The sequence below is a fragment of the Calliopsis andreniformis genome, chromosome 3 (genome assembly GCF_051401765.1).
Source record: "Calliopsis andreniformis isolate RMS-2024a chromosome 3, iyCalAndr_principal, whole genome shotgun sequence".
NCBI lineage: Eukaryota > Metazoa > Arthropoda > Insecta > Hymenoptera > Andrenidae > Calliopsis > Calliopsis andreniformis.
Window position 1 is genome coordinate 4,022,042 of NC_135064.1, and position 14,106 is coordinate 4,036,147.

The 14,106-nt window shown below is 30.1% G+C and overlaps 3 protein-coding genes across 5 annotated transcripts; 2 read left to right on the top strand and 1 right to left on the bottom strand.

The window, feature by feature from the left end:
- Nucleotides 1–23: 23 nt before the first annotated feature.
- Nucleotides 24–4,960, bottom strand: LOC143188774 (mitogen-activated protein kinase p38a). Of its 3 annotated transcripts, none has more exons than XM_076393213.1 (10): nt 4,697–4,960; nt 3,553–3,682; nt 3,246–3,304; nt 3,011–3,152; nt 2,778–2,940; nt 2,386–2,457; nt 1,437–1,516; nt 1,090–1,168; nt 834–1,007; nt 24–761 (listed from the first exon to the last, which is right to left on the bottom strand). In XM_076393213.1, the coding sequence occupies exons 1-10, from the start codon at nt 4,798–4,800 to the stop codon at nt 682–684; spliced, it is 1,083 nt and encodes a 360-aa protein (XP_076249328.1). In that variant the 5' UTR covers nt 4,801–4,960; the 3' UTR covers nt 24–681. The 3 variants fall into 3 exon arrangements, with proteins under 3 accessions (XP_076249328.1, XP_076249330.1, XP_076249327.1); XM_076393215.1 differs by lacking the exons at nt 1,437–1,516; nt 4,697–4,960 and adding exons at nt 1,912–1,991; nt 4,553–4,658; XM_076393212.1 differs by lacking the exon at nt 1,437–1,516 and adding an exon at nt 1,912–1,991 and having other exon boundaries at nt 25–761.
- A 2,405-nt stretch (nt 4,961–7,365) lies between these two features.
- LOC143188914 (NAD-dependent protein deacylase Sirt4) lies at nt 7,366–9,569 on the top strand. The gene is made up of 5 exons (XM_076393433.1): nt 7,366–7,457; nt 7,691–7,968; nt 8,048–8,324; nt 8,395–8,677; nt 9,132–9,569. Exons 2-5 carry the CDS (start codon nt 7,908–7,910, stop codon nt 9,480–9,482), a joined length of 972 nt encoding a protein of 323 aa, XP_076249548.1. The 5' UTR covers nt 7,366–7,457; nt 7,691–7,907; the 3' UTR covers nt 9,483–9,569.
- A 469-nt stretch (nt 9,570–10,038) lies between these two features.
- Nucleotides 10,039–14,097, top strand: Bx42 (Puff-specific protein Bx42). The gene is made up of 9 exons (XM_076375766.1): nt 10,039–10,218; nt 10,326–10,372; nt 10,681–10,834; nt 10,999–11,166; nt 11,236–11,543; nt 11,654–11,789; nt 11,928–12,183; nt 12,331–12,712; nt 12,919–14,097. The coding sequence occupies exons 2-9, from the start codon at nt 10,347–10,349 to the stop codon at nt 13,127–13,129; spliced, it is 1,641 nt and encodes a 546-aa protein (XP_076231881.1). The 5' UTR covers nt 10,039–10,218; nt 10,326–10,346; the 3' UTR covers nt 13,130–14,097.
- Nucleotides 14,098–14,106: the final 9 nt, after the last annotated feature.

Genomic DNA, 14,106 nt, shown 5'->3' on the forward strand with positions numbered 1-14,106 from the left:
AAGTTAGAAGCAATATACAAAGATCAAAAAATTTATTCAACCATTTTTTTGTTAAAAGCATCACTATCGCATTATTATAGAAATGAAATGATATTAAATTACTTATATATATGAAATCATAGAATTACTTTCAATAAATTCGATGTACGTTTTCTGTTACAGACTAGAACCAGCAGTGAATGTAACAAAACCTAATACTTTGAAGCTACTGTTTTATTAAAAATTCATATTAGGTTGTTTTATCATACATTAAAATATAATTTAATAAAACAAAAATACTATACGATTAAATTATACTTGTAAATATATTCATCAAATGCATAATGAATCTATGCAATATAATCGTAGCTTCAAAGCATTTAAAGATTTAAATATGTAGATACATAATGTAATGTTTACATATAACAATGAAGATGAATAATTGCACGATCGGTGCATTTGCATTATTAAAACGATCTACGTGTAAAAAATATTAGCGCTTCCTTATATCATATGTCATTAACAAAAATATACATTATGCCTTTAATACGCGTAAGTTTGATTAATTTTTGTTACTTATGTAACATTATATACAACACCATTTTTGTATATAACAATTATACATATTTTCTTTGTAACTAGTCATTGTTAATGTTATCTTACTGCGCTTAGATCTATATAATTGACGCTATTAAAATAGTTTTATGAAGCGGATTCAATTGTCGAAGATAACGAAGGTAACTGTTGAGGTATAAAGTTTATAACTTCATGATAAACAAGTTCTGAAAACAATACCACTTACGTAATATTTGGTTACTTTCCATGAATATTCCAAAAGTAACGAAGAATTATACCTTTCCATTTTTCTACTGGTAGATCCATATCCTCGAAGCTTTGATCATATGGTAATGACACTGGTTCGTCTGTTGGATCTGCATATTGTGCAAGATATGGATGTGCCAAAGCTTGTTCTGCTGTGATACGTTTCTCTGCATCCAATTCCAGCATTAATTCAAGTAAATCTATAGCTGTAAAACAACATAATACATTGATTTCGTTATTTTAATTAATGAAAATAATATGTAATTTATACATTTTTCATTTGTGTACCTAAAGGATTGGCTCCACGAAAAACATCTTTGAAATTCTTTTTCTTCAAGGGAGGTAAACTTTGTATATAATTTCTTGCCTAAAACAATTGTATAGTTTTCTGATAACGTCGAAATAAAAAATTGCTTATGAAATTATGTTACTTTATTGCTTTACATATTTTAAAGTATTTTGTTTGCACGAAATATTGCTTATTAATCTTATGCATATAACACAATGTAAACTCAAAGCAAAATCATTTTATTAAACACAAAATTACTTGATTCGATCGGTTTAAAAAAATAAAACTGTTTGTTAATACTATTAAACTATTATATATATAAAAATATTTGTTCCAAAAAGATTACCTCTTGGCTGGTAATTTTGCTTAAAGTTTCTTCTGTGGGTGTACCACAGAGTACTAAGACTCGTGTTAGATGATCAATGTCTGCTTAAAGTTAAGGTATGCTCAAAGCATAATTCATTATTTGCAAATAGATACAATTTTGTTTACATGAAACTTGTTAGTATCATGACTATTTAAAGCATTTATCATATCAAGAGTTAAAGAAAAACAAACAAAAATGCTTTATGCAAAAAGACATATACTCACCAGATATGAAATTGTAAAATTCCTAAAGATATTTCTTTTTTTAGTTGCATTTAGTTAAGCTGACCAATTGAAAAATATAAATTTTGTATATATATTATTGCCAGAAAAAATGCAATAAAAAATATATAACATGCACAACATTTAATTTATAATATATTATATGTGAACAGCATGCGCTATTAAGTATTTGTATAGATCAATTATTTTATAAGAATTTAAAAGTTACTCACCGATTCAGATGATATTTTTTTCATAAATTCATCTCGTGGAGTACCCAATATCTCCATTATTAAATTTAGTTGATGTATATCTGCTCTTGCTAAGGTTCCACTACACCTTTTTCTACTTTGTCTACATATTTTATTTATTACATAACACGTAACGCGATTTGATTTGTTAAAGCTTATTGAAAAATGTTTTCCTATTCCTACAAAATCAAAACTAAATTAAAGCAATGTGTGCCACAAGGCAAATAAAACTGAAGTATGTTAATGTTTATGCATAGAGAAATGTTAAAGCAAAAAAAAGCCATGGAAAGTCTTAGCAGAAAGCACATATTTTAGTTTCAAGACAATTAAAGATCCATACTACTTAGTACACATTATAAAATGAAATTAAACAGAAAGCACAAATAATTATTTGATTAGGGTTATAGAGTGTCAGTATTTAAACAAATTAAAAAGCATAATTATAAAAAAGGATACGATCTGTTCCAGGGAATAACGTTCGTCCTGTTAATAATTCAGCCATGATACATCCAACTGACCAAATATCCACTAAAATGTATAAAAATTATATTTTAACCTTGTCAACAGTGAATCAAAAAGTATAATGTAGAAATGAGAAGTCGGATTGAATGACCAAAGTGCAAGAGGACTTCACTAACTTCATGTTATGATTCTATGAATTAATGACAAATCTCTAAATTGTAAGTATACACACACTATCAGTTATCAAAATAAACAAATGTACTGGCACATCCCGTTCAAGAAAAGGTGGGAATTATATATGCTAAGATCAATTACATTCATATTTTTTCTGTGACTCCTCATCTCTGTACAGTACTTCATAAAAATAAAAAATACAGATTAGGCACCTGTTTGATTATAATGCATCCAATTGAGCATAATTTCTGGAGCTCTATACCACCTTGTAGCAACATACCCAGTCATTTCATTTTCTGTAGGTCTAGCTAATCCAAAATCTAATATTTTTAGCTCACAATCCTCATTTACAGCTATATTAGAGGGTTTCAAATCCTGAATATAATAAATAATGTAATTAAAGCATCTTAATTTTACATTAACAATATAGTGCATAGTACCTTACCCTATGTATTATACCCGCAGAATGAATGTATTTCAGACCCCGAAGGATTTGATAAACAAGAAATTGTACATGATCATCCGAAAGCTTTTGTGTCCTTACAATATTATTGAGATCTGCACCCATCAGATGCGTGACTAAATATCTATTAAAAGCACATGATATTACTAAAAACATGATGATCGAAGTTGACAAATTTCTTGTTCAATGATATTACAGATTCTATAAAGGTACATACACCTGTTGAAAATCTTCCAAAGAGGAAGAGGGATGAAATACATCTAGTAGGCCAATCACCTACAACAAATACAAAACCCATTAATTAAAAAATAAATATAAGATAAGAAAATTTAAATAATTAAAAACTTTTCAATTTAATGATCAGCTTTAAAGTCTTGCACCATTGTGAGTAAAAATATACCTCAAGAGCAGAACAATATAGTTCTTAATTTCAAGTGCCAAGACAAAGTTTCTAAATTCCTCTAATTTCTACAGTGCCAACTTCAAGAATGTATTATACACATAATTCACTTTTCTTCACTCACATTTTCGTGATTCATATGTTTCAACATACGAAGCTCTCTGTATGTTCGCTTCGCATGTACAGCAGACTGGAATGGTCTGGCTAACTTTTTTATTGCTACTTTTTGACCAGTGGTTGTGTCAACTGCAGAACTGAAACATAATTGATACATTTGAAAATTTGTAGCTGTTGTAACAAATTTTATTAACAAAGAAATACCTCTAAATATAACAATCATATGATAAATAAATAACAAATGATAGCAATAAGATATGTTGTGAAATATTTTTTCAATAAAATTATAGTTTTTATTACAGTAAATCTCACAAAAATTTGATGTTGAATATTTTGTTAACCATTAATAATTGTCTCTGTTATAATTCTTCTAATGTGTAAAACTTTATCGGAAAAATATTATATGTAACGTAAATGTCCCAATACCTGAACACTAATGTTTATTTTATCTAATTTTAAGCTTAAATTCTAATATATTAGATAATCTAATTGAAAATAAAAACTAGTGTCATAAAATAATATCCACAGTTTCTGAAACCTCATAGTTAAAATATCAGGACATACAGTTTTAGGTTGTTTACTTACTGGGCCACTTGCATCTTAAGCGTTTATGTATTGGGACATTTACCTTAGTGACCTCTGCTTATTGACAGTAACTCTATACATATACTGGATAATTCCAAGAACTGTAAAATAAGACATCTAAAAATATTTGTCTGAAAAATATGTTTATCATAACAAATGACTTCATTCAAATCATCTTCACAGAAAAGCATTGTCAAACGGTCTAAATTTAGTTCCCCTCTTGATATAGAGAATGAAACTGTGCAATGATGAGTCTACGTGAATAGCGGCAATCCTAACTTGGTCGATAATTTAATCGTATGAAAAATTAAATAAATCAAAGATAATCCTTGCACAAATAATGGAAAAAGCAGATAGAGGCGATAGAAATGTCAAGGTTATGATTGGTTCATGGTCGTAACATGGAATACTGGATTATTTACAAAGATTAAAGCAAGATCGTTCGAACTCCATCGATAATTCATAACACGTCGGGTATTACATTAACACTGCATGGAATCGATAATGATCGTTAAGAAATCTGATTGCAGTACGATAATTATTGTACGGATATATTCCTTCCTCACCACACTTGACCGTAAGCTCCTGATCCCACTGGCGTGAGCATTTGATAACGTTCCGGGACCTCCCATTCGGTCCTATTTATTTCAATTTTATGAAACTGCGGCATGCTACACAAAATCTTTCACTTTGCACAGTCGACACGATCCACGAGACACCGCGAAGATAAGAATCACTCTGCACTAACGTTTGGGTGTACAGTTTACAGAAGCTTCGGGCATTTCCAAATTAGCTTACTATTAAAAACTACTGCACTACACCATCGCGTGAGCTCCTAGTAGTCGATTCTGCCAGTTGAAATCGAACACATTTCTCGTCTGCGAGCGAGTAATCGATTTGGAATAGTCGACTCACGCTAAACGATCGAAGGCACGTTTGTCGATTGTCTGGCCATGAAAAATCGTATTTTAAAAGTATATGTACAAATGATTGAAAATAAATTAGTTTATTTATTATCAAGACTTTTCTTAATTATTTTTTTTATGAATTTGAGATGTTTAAAGTAAGAACTTAATTACTGAACTAAGAAAATGAAAATTCTGAAAACTTTACAGTTACCCGTCTCTAATAATTTATTATTGCTGTTTAAACTATTTTTAAAGAGTTTTAAATAGATCTCTGTAAAATTAATGTTGAATATTCACCACTAATTTGTTTACAATAGAAATTGTTCTAATATAATGAGATTATAAACAGTAATTCTTTGAGAATAATCTAACACTCTCTGTTCGTGTGCATCCATATAACACAGAAACGTCTTAAAAACGTCTTAGAGGTATTGAGTAAAGTCCTAAAAATGTTCAAAAGACGTGTTTGAAATTTTCAAATTAGTATGTCTTCAGGGCGTTTTAAAAAACATTCATAAGACGTCTTAAAGACATCCAAATTATGTCTATAAGACATTCAGACAAAAAATAGACATCTTAAAGACGTCTAAAAGCGTAAGCTTTAAACGTCCATGTAGTGTGTCTTTAAGCGCCTTATGGACGTAAATCTCGGAAATCTTTAAGATGTACGCTGTCGAATGTTTTTAAGACGTTCAAATTATGTCGTAAGACGTTTAGGGATAAAATGTACATAAAATAGACGTTTTCAAAATGTCTTGTATTATCTGTGCAGTCGACATATCGCAAATCGGTAAGAAAAATGACACAACTCAAAAATATAATTTTAAAATTGTATCAATAAAACAGTTTGGTATAAAGGACATTTTGGTAAACAATTTTTCGAGCTGTGTCACTTTCCTCGTGAATGTGCAATATAGATTACCAATCACCAAATAGATTACCAAACCAATTATAGACTATTTTGCTAACAAACTTTTTTTGCTCACAATTGCTAATTTAACAGTTAAGTTAAACTAGAAATTGATAGTAAAATTTTATTTAAATCGTACTAATATGTTAAGGTCCACCTTCTACTTTATGACGTCACTGGAAAACATTTTGTCCCGGCATTTAATTACTCTGAAGAGGACTGTGATGACCCTACAGTACTTACTCCAGAACAGTCGATTGGGAACGCATTTTAAAAGAATTTCTAACAAATACGACTTCTATTTCAAAAACTAATACAACTGCACTAAAAAATTGATTATTTTTTAGCGCGTCTACTCAGACCTATTATAAAATTTTCAATTTTTTTTAATGCAATAATGAAATACGTATCTTCCTGCAGAAAATTCATAAGGCGTAAAATGATTCGCAGGTAGTATCATTATTTAAAAGAAAAAGGGGAACATGAACCGTTAAATGGTATTTTTAAAGGCCGTAACGTTCAGAAATTTCTATTAAAAGTTACTTCATTTAATCAATTTCTATAGACAAATAACATTCCAAATAAGGGTTCTCAAAAATTTAAGAATTTAACGAAACCAAAAATTAAATATAATCGGTAATAATCAAATTTCTGTTTTTTTTTTCGCAAGTTGAGAACTCTTATTTATTGAAATATTGTGCGTCGTAATAACGATTATTATCCAATTCAAAGACAAAGGTCTCTATGTTTAAGACTTGGCCCATATGTTTACGATTGTTTTGAAACTGTCAAACTATTCCTATTTTTGCGTTTTAAGTAGAAAGTAAGTAATGTGCAGTTCATGAGATCTACAGTTGATAGTAGAGAAAATTCAAAGTCGTAAATTGTCCGAGAGTTACACGGGGTATTCAACGACAGGTATCAGAAATTTTAAGAGATGAGTCTACGTGTCAAAATAGAACGAAAATCAGGAATGACAAAAGCCACGTTTGCGGCTTCGTTTCAAGGTTTTGTTGCAAAAATTCGCGAGAAATTGTTTGACTTGAGACTTATTCTACTGTGAACGTGTATTAAATAGTAAGATCAGACAGTAGAATATGTCCCGAGTCAGGCACACATCACGTGCGTTTTAGGGGTTTTCTTAATTTGAAAACGAAGCCCCAAATACAATTTCGTCTTATTTTAGTACTATCTGATACTATCCCTGCCAAAAAGTTTTCGACCAAACGTAACAATACAAAGTCGTTCAAAAATATTGTAGTTCTTGAAGTGTAAAATGTTATCTTATCAAATCCGTGTAATATTTCCAATGGAGATTTTCCATACGTTTTATATTCATACGATAACATTTCACATTTCAGAAACTGTCTATACAATATTTTTATTTAATTTCGTATTGTTGCGCTTGGTCAAAAACTTTGTGCCAAGATTCGTATGTAAAAACATCCCTTTTAAAATTTCTGGCACCTGCCGTCGAAAACCGTATAGATCAATATTTATACTGAAATGGTAACGATTATTCAATTCTCATCTATCTAACAATGAATCTGTATATGTACAATTACATTAATTTGATTATGCTCTTTTTTTACAAACATTTTGATTTACATAAAACAAATTCAAACTCTTTCGTTTTATTGTTTTTTGAGAAATTTATTAAATTGTAAAAGTTCTCTGACTAGTACAATATTTGGTTGTTATAAGTAAATAATTAATGTAATGTAATATTATTTATATTATAGCTTATGTAATTACCTATGTATATTACCTATATATACCTGAAGTGACGTAAATATGCAAATAGTTAAATGTCAAAAAACTGTATCCACAAGAAATAAGGAAATGTCTAAAATAAGGTTAGAATGAGTTAACCTTAAGTGAAATTAAACATTTTATGTCATGTACCATATTAGTTAATTTTTTTAATGTAAATATCGAAAATATAATTATAACTTTAAAATGAATTTTATTAGAATAAAAATGCAGAAAACTTTACAGAAGTTTGATACTTCAACAATATGTGAGTTATATCATTCTAAATATCAATTATACTTCTTCTATTAAAATTATCATATGTTACTACTAAAAGTTTTTTACAGGTAAAATGTGCTTATCAAATTTGACTTTTGTACCAAAGTGTGAACCAGTAAATAATTTGGATGTTTTGAAATTAAAAGGCTTCATCAATAATCATAATAACATATGCGTCTTAACTGGAGCAGGAATTTCTACTGAAAGTGGCATTCCTGATTATAGATCTCAAGGTGTTGGACTTTATGCAAAAAGCAATCGCAGACCAGTACTTTACAAAGATTTTTGCAAAAGTGAAGCTATTAGAAGACGTTATTGGGCTAGAAATTATATAGGTTGGCCAAGGTTGTAATTATTTTAGTAAAAACAATGGTAAACTATAATTACGACTTACAATTTGCAACTAATTTAATAGATTTTCTTCCATACAACCAAATAATACTCACAAAATACTAAGCAATTTAGAAAGTGCAAAGAAATTGAGATGTATCGTTACTCAAAATGTGGATAACTTACATTCGAAGGCAGGTAGTAGGAAAGTCATAGAATTACATGGAACAGCATTTAAAGTAATGTGTCTTAATTGTGATAACAAAATATGTAGGTATCACTTACAAGACGTTTTAAATAAACTCAATCCAAACATAACAGCAACTGCTCAGATGATAAGACCAGATGGAGATGTAGATCTGTCTCAAGTACGTATAGAGTGAAAAAAAAGGGTTAATAACATTTGGGCTTGACAGTATTCGCCAAATGGAGCAAAAAAATCGTAATAAATATGAATAGAAAAATTACTATGTATAAAGTTGTCGACATTTTTTTGTTTCTGTTTGAGTGAGTGATTTGCTTTAGAAACTATTGTACCGTTAATTAAGATATGTAACTAACATTTCTTTACCAATACAATATCTCATAATAAAACAATTATTGTATTATGATACATGTGTAGATTGGAAAGACATATGTATAGGTATTTCATTTTTTATAACTTTGAAGATATTAGATTTTTACTCCATGTTTATTGTTTTCTGCTTCATTTGGCAAATACTATCTACCTTAAAAATTATGAATCCTTTTTATAAATCTGTATAAGTATACATGTAACTAATAGTAATATAAATTAAATAATACAAATAAAAATTACAATAGGAACAAGTTGATGGATTTAATGTCCCACCATGTGAGAATTGTGGTGGAATTCTAAAGCCTGATATTATATTCTTTGGAGACAATGTACCACGTCAGACAGTAGAGAGTGTCAAATATAATGTTGAGCATTCTGACTCTTTACTGATTCTGGGAACTTCATTGAGTACATATTCTGGTTACCGAATAGTACTACAGGCCAATAGTGCAGGGAAACCAATTGCCATTTTAAATATTGGCAAAACCAGAGGAGATGATCTTGCAGACATTAAGGTTGAAGGTAGATGTGGTGAAATACTTTCAAAAATTTATGCAATAAATAATCAATATGAAGAATGTACCAATTGTAAATAAAGTAGTTAAATATTACCTATATAATACTGTTTCTTATGTTCCTCTTTAAAGTAATTATTATTACTATCATATAAATAAATATTTATTCTGATATATGTCCTTTATTTTTTTCTCACTTTCTGCTTTTACCCTTTTGGAAATATATGTTAAATTCAGGCTATATAATCACACCCGTTCCTACACTTTCCCACTTTTAATTAAATTTGAAATGGAACAATTTAAATTTTCTACTATGAGTTGCAATTGACGATTAACGATTAATTTAATTTTCTCCTCATAGCTTTTTTTAGACTAAGGTAATATTCTTTTAATATTTAGAAACATCAATTTCCGAGAGTTTCCCAGAGTCTCACGAATAAATATTTTTATTAGAACATAAATAAACAAAAATGAACAATTAATTTCTATATAGGAACATTTTATTGTCACCAATATGAAGGTAGTTATAAGTGGTAAAATTTTGAGAATTGAGTAGACAAGTGATGTTCATGGAGCGCTACATTTGCTCCGAGAATGCGTAATTTTTAAAATAAAAAAGATTCTGTAATTGTTACTACCAATTTTATTATTACAGCAGTGTGTTTTCACTTTGATAGTGTATTACATACTAGTTAAAAAGTTGTTGAAGTGAATTCTCTAAAATTGTATGATCCAATCACGTAATAGTTACATTACATCGATTGGTGTACATCAATATTACTAAACAGCGGTTGAACTATAGCTAGCAGTGGTAATGGTAATGTTACAAGGGAATTTTTATAACGATAAATAATTTTACGTTTCGATTTCGATAGATGCCTACCTTCGTTGTTATGGCGAATGCATAAAGCATAAATGTCGTAGGTGGAGGTGTAGTTGCGTTTCATGAGTAATAAAATGTCGTTAGCAAGGTTAGTGTCTACAATAATTAGTAAAAATTTAGTTCTGTGTAAAATTTGTATACTATATCTTTATTCTGTTCTTCGTTGTACGCTAAGTAATATCTTGTAAATAGTATACATTAGCATATTTCCTGAAAATTAAACAAGCAATTATTAACCAACATAATATCTATTAATTCTAATTGTTTTGAAATTACTTCAAAACGATTGTATTTACTTTAATTTGTGTAACATTTGTTATTTATGTTTGCATTAGTTACTTATGTATAAGTAACAAACATATGATTAATATGTATAATATATTTCTTTTTTTACAGTTTGTTACCTGCACCATCGCAGGTGGTGTGGGACAGAGAAGATGAAGCTCGTGAACAAAAATTACGTCAAAGACCTGTATCTGCCCTTGTTAAAGCAGTTGTCACTGCTCCTCCATATGGACAACGTAAAGGATGGGTACCACGAAATCCAGAAGTGAGTACTAGTGAATATTATTATTATAGGCATAAGACATTTAATATTTCTCCCTGATTAAAGACCAATATACACAACGTAATTATTAGCTAATCTTATTTTTTTCTGTATAACTACTAAATTGTTCATATTTATGAGTTCAATGATTTATTTGAATATTCTAGGATTTTGGAGATGGTGGTGCATTTCCAGAGATTCATGTGGCACAATATCCACTTGGTATGGGAATGAAGGGAAAAGAAACCACTAGCAATGCTTTAGCAGTCCAGCTAGATGCACATGGAAAAGTGAAATATGATGTGATAGCAAGACAAGGACATTCTAAAGACAAGGTAAGTCAATGTCTTTTTATTTATGTAATTATTGATATATATTTCTGTATGATTGTGTTATTTTTGTAGATTGTCTACAGTAAACTGAGCGATTTGTTGCCTTCGGAAATAACAAGTGAAGAGGATCCCAGTTTACAACGTCCATCAAGTGAAGAGATTGAAGAACTCACTGAAAAAACTAAAAAAGCTTTAGAAAAAATAACAACATCAAAAATTGCTGCAGCCATGCCAGTAAGATGTGCAGAAAAACAGGCACCAGCTCAGTACATTCGATATACACCTTCGCAGCAGGGACAATCATTTAATTCTGGAGCAAAGCAAAGGGTTATTAGAATGGTGGAAGCACAAATAGACCCTTTGGAACCACCAAAATTTAAGTAAGTGTTTTAACAATTACGAATTTATTGTAAATAAAGCATTAAATATGCTATATCCTAAGTAAGAAACATTACATTGAATAATTTAGTATTGAATAATCTAATCATAGGATTAATAAGAAAATACCGAGAGGTCCTCCTTCCCCTCCAGCACCAGTTATGCATTCACCTACTAGAAAAGTTACTGTAAAGGAACAGAAGGAATGGAAAATACCACCTTGTATCAGTAATTGGAAGAACGCAAAGGTAATTTTGATAGAATCCTGCAGTTACGTAGATGTTTTATGTAGAAGAACAATTATACTCTTAGTAATTGAGATTATTAATGCTTGAACAAAATGATACATATTTAAATCAAAATATTACAAAGTACTTTGTTTCTAGGGTTACACAATTCCGCTTGACAAACGTTTGGCTGCAGATGGTCGAGGTTTGCAGCAAGTTCATATCAATGAGAATTTTGCCAAATTGGCAGAAGCTCTTTATATAGCTGATAGAAAAGCTCGTGAAGCTGTAGAGATGCGAGCACAGCTTGAAAAGAAGTTAGCTCAAAAGGAAAAGGAAAAGAAAGAGGACCACTTAAGACAACTGGCGCAAAAGGCCAGAGAAGAGCGTGCTGGTTTAAAATCAGTTGCAATGGGTTTGTATATGAATCTTATACACATTATGTATTTTATTTATTTCTCTAAATTTCGTTTGTAAATTGAATTCATCATTTAAATATACTTAGAATAGGCCTAATATAATATATATTGTGCGCTAATATCAGGTGTTTAATATTACTTAGATAAATCAGAAGATTCACGAGAAAGAGATCAGCTCAGACAAGAACGACACAAGGATCGTGCTCGAGAGCGTAATTTAGCACGTGCTGCGCCTGATAAACGTTCAAGGCTGCAACGTGAACGTGAACGTGATATTAGTGAACAAATTGCGCTTGGTTTACCAGCAAAGAGCATTCCTAGTACTGGAGAAGCACAATTTGATCAGCGACTTTTCAATACTAGCAAAGGAATGGATAGTGGTTACGGGCACGATGATGAATATAATGTTTACGATAAACCATGGAAAGATTCTAATTCTATTGGTTCACACATATACCGTCCTAGCAAAAATATTGATAAAGACACATATGGGGATGATTTGGAGAAGCTTGTTAAAACAAACAGGTCAGTGTGGTATTCTTTAGTTCTTCGAAGTAGTAGAATTAGATTTATTGTACATTCATAAATATTAATTGGATCGATATCTTAGATTTATTTCATTAAGGTCAGATGTTTTCTAGCATGGATAGTTTACATTTAGTACAATTCCATTTTTTTCAAATTGCATAATTTTCTCAAAATTAGCGAAGAAATTATTTTTGTTTTTTTAGATTTGTTCCGGACAAAGAATTTAGTGGAACTGATAGGTCAGTAACACGTTCTGGACCAGTACAATTTGAAAAGGATGAAGAGGATCCTTTCGGTTTGGACCAGTTCTTGAAACAGGCCAAACGTGCCAGCAGTTCTACCACCACTACCACGAAGCGCAAGGATGAACGTGAACAAAGAAGAGATGATCGTGATAAACGAAGGAAACATTAATTTTTCTTATTTACTTGTTCTTATTATTTTAAAACATCTTTATTTTTTTCTTCTATTTTCTTCTTCAAGTAAAGTAAACTCTAATTCAGTTAATACTTTAATCGGTAGTGTTGAATTTGTTCGATGTCTTAGTTTCAATCTCTGGCAGTGTTAGACTTTTCTGTCACTATTTTCAAGCGTGGACGGAAAAGTTGTAACTCAATATAGTGGAATTAATTCTGATCATAAAATTACAAATCCATCACCAATCTAACTAGTCACGTATAGACAAAAATACGTAGAACGAATCTAGAACTATATCTACACGAGCGTAACAGCAAGGAATATTTTGTCGCCTCTTGTGTAAAAACTAATTAAAATGTAGAACAGATTTGAAGGATAGGTTCTAGACACATAAACAATGAAAAGATCAAATGCACATATGCCCGAAAACGATATGATCCGAAAATATAGTTCTTTAGTTGTACGCTACAAGCAGTAAGAGCCGACAAAATGTTCCTCGTTGTTGCCTCAGTGTAGACAGTTTTAAGCGTTACATTCTATATTTGGTTTATTGGATTGATAATGTATTTGCAGTTATTCGACTAGGATTGATTTTGCTAAGGCTATATAATGATTTTACTAGAAAAGAGTTTTCTGCAGATAATAAATAAATTCGTAAAAAGAGCTACCAGATTTGAAAAGGTTCTATAATTGAAACGTTACTAATTGGAACGTTGGATTAAGATATAAAGTAACACATGAGTTTTGAAGCTATTAGTAGTTTCAAATGAATTGAATAATTTTAATACTGTAATATGAAGAATTATGAACAGAATTAAATAGATGTAAAGCCTTATGAAAGGCGAGGTATGCATTATTTTCTACATCTCTGTATTGCACGATAGAAGTATAAGTTTTATCTTTACAAGGAATTTCAGGATGTATACAAAATTAATACTAAATATATTACGATTTAGTAAAATGAAGACTTAAGT

Coding starts and splice junctions, on each gene's coding strand:
- LOC143188774 (XM_076393213.1), bottom strand. CDS start 4,800: ATGCCGCAGTTTCATAAAATTGAAATAAATAGGACCGAATGGGAGGTC. Junction 3,305..3,552: donor AACATATGAATCACGAAAAT/GTGAGTGAAGAA, acceptor TATTTGTTGTAG/GTGATTGGCCTACTAGATGT. Junction 1,008..1,089: donor TCGTGGAGCCAATCCTTTAG/GTACACAAATGA, acceptor GTTGTTTTACAG/CTATAGATTTACTTGAATTA.
- LOC143188914 (XM_076393433.1), top strand. CDS start 7,908: ATGAATTTTATTAGAATAAAAATGCAGAAAACTTTACAGAAGTTTGAT. Junction 7,969..8,047: donor GTTTGATACTTCAACAATAT/GTGAGTTATATC, acceptor AGTTTTTTACAG/GTAAAATGTGCTTATCAAAT. Junction 8,325..8,394: donor AATTATATAGGTTGGCCAAG/GTTGTAATTATT, acceptor CTAATTTAATAG/ATTTTCTTCCATACAACCAA.
- Bx42 (XM_076375766.1), top strand. CDS start 10,347: ATGAGTAATAAAATGTCGTTAGCAAG. Junction 10,835..10,998: donor GGGTACCACGAAATCCAGAA/GTGAGTACTAGT, acceptor TGAATATTCTAG/GATTTTGGAGATGGTGGTGC. Junction 12,713..12,918: donor AAGCTTGTTAAAACAAACAG/GTCAGTGTGGTA, acceptor TTGTTTTTTTAG/ATTTGTTCCGGACAAAGAAT.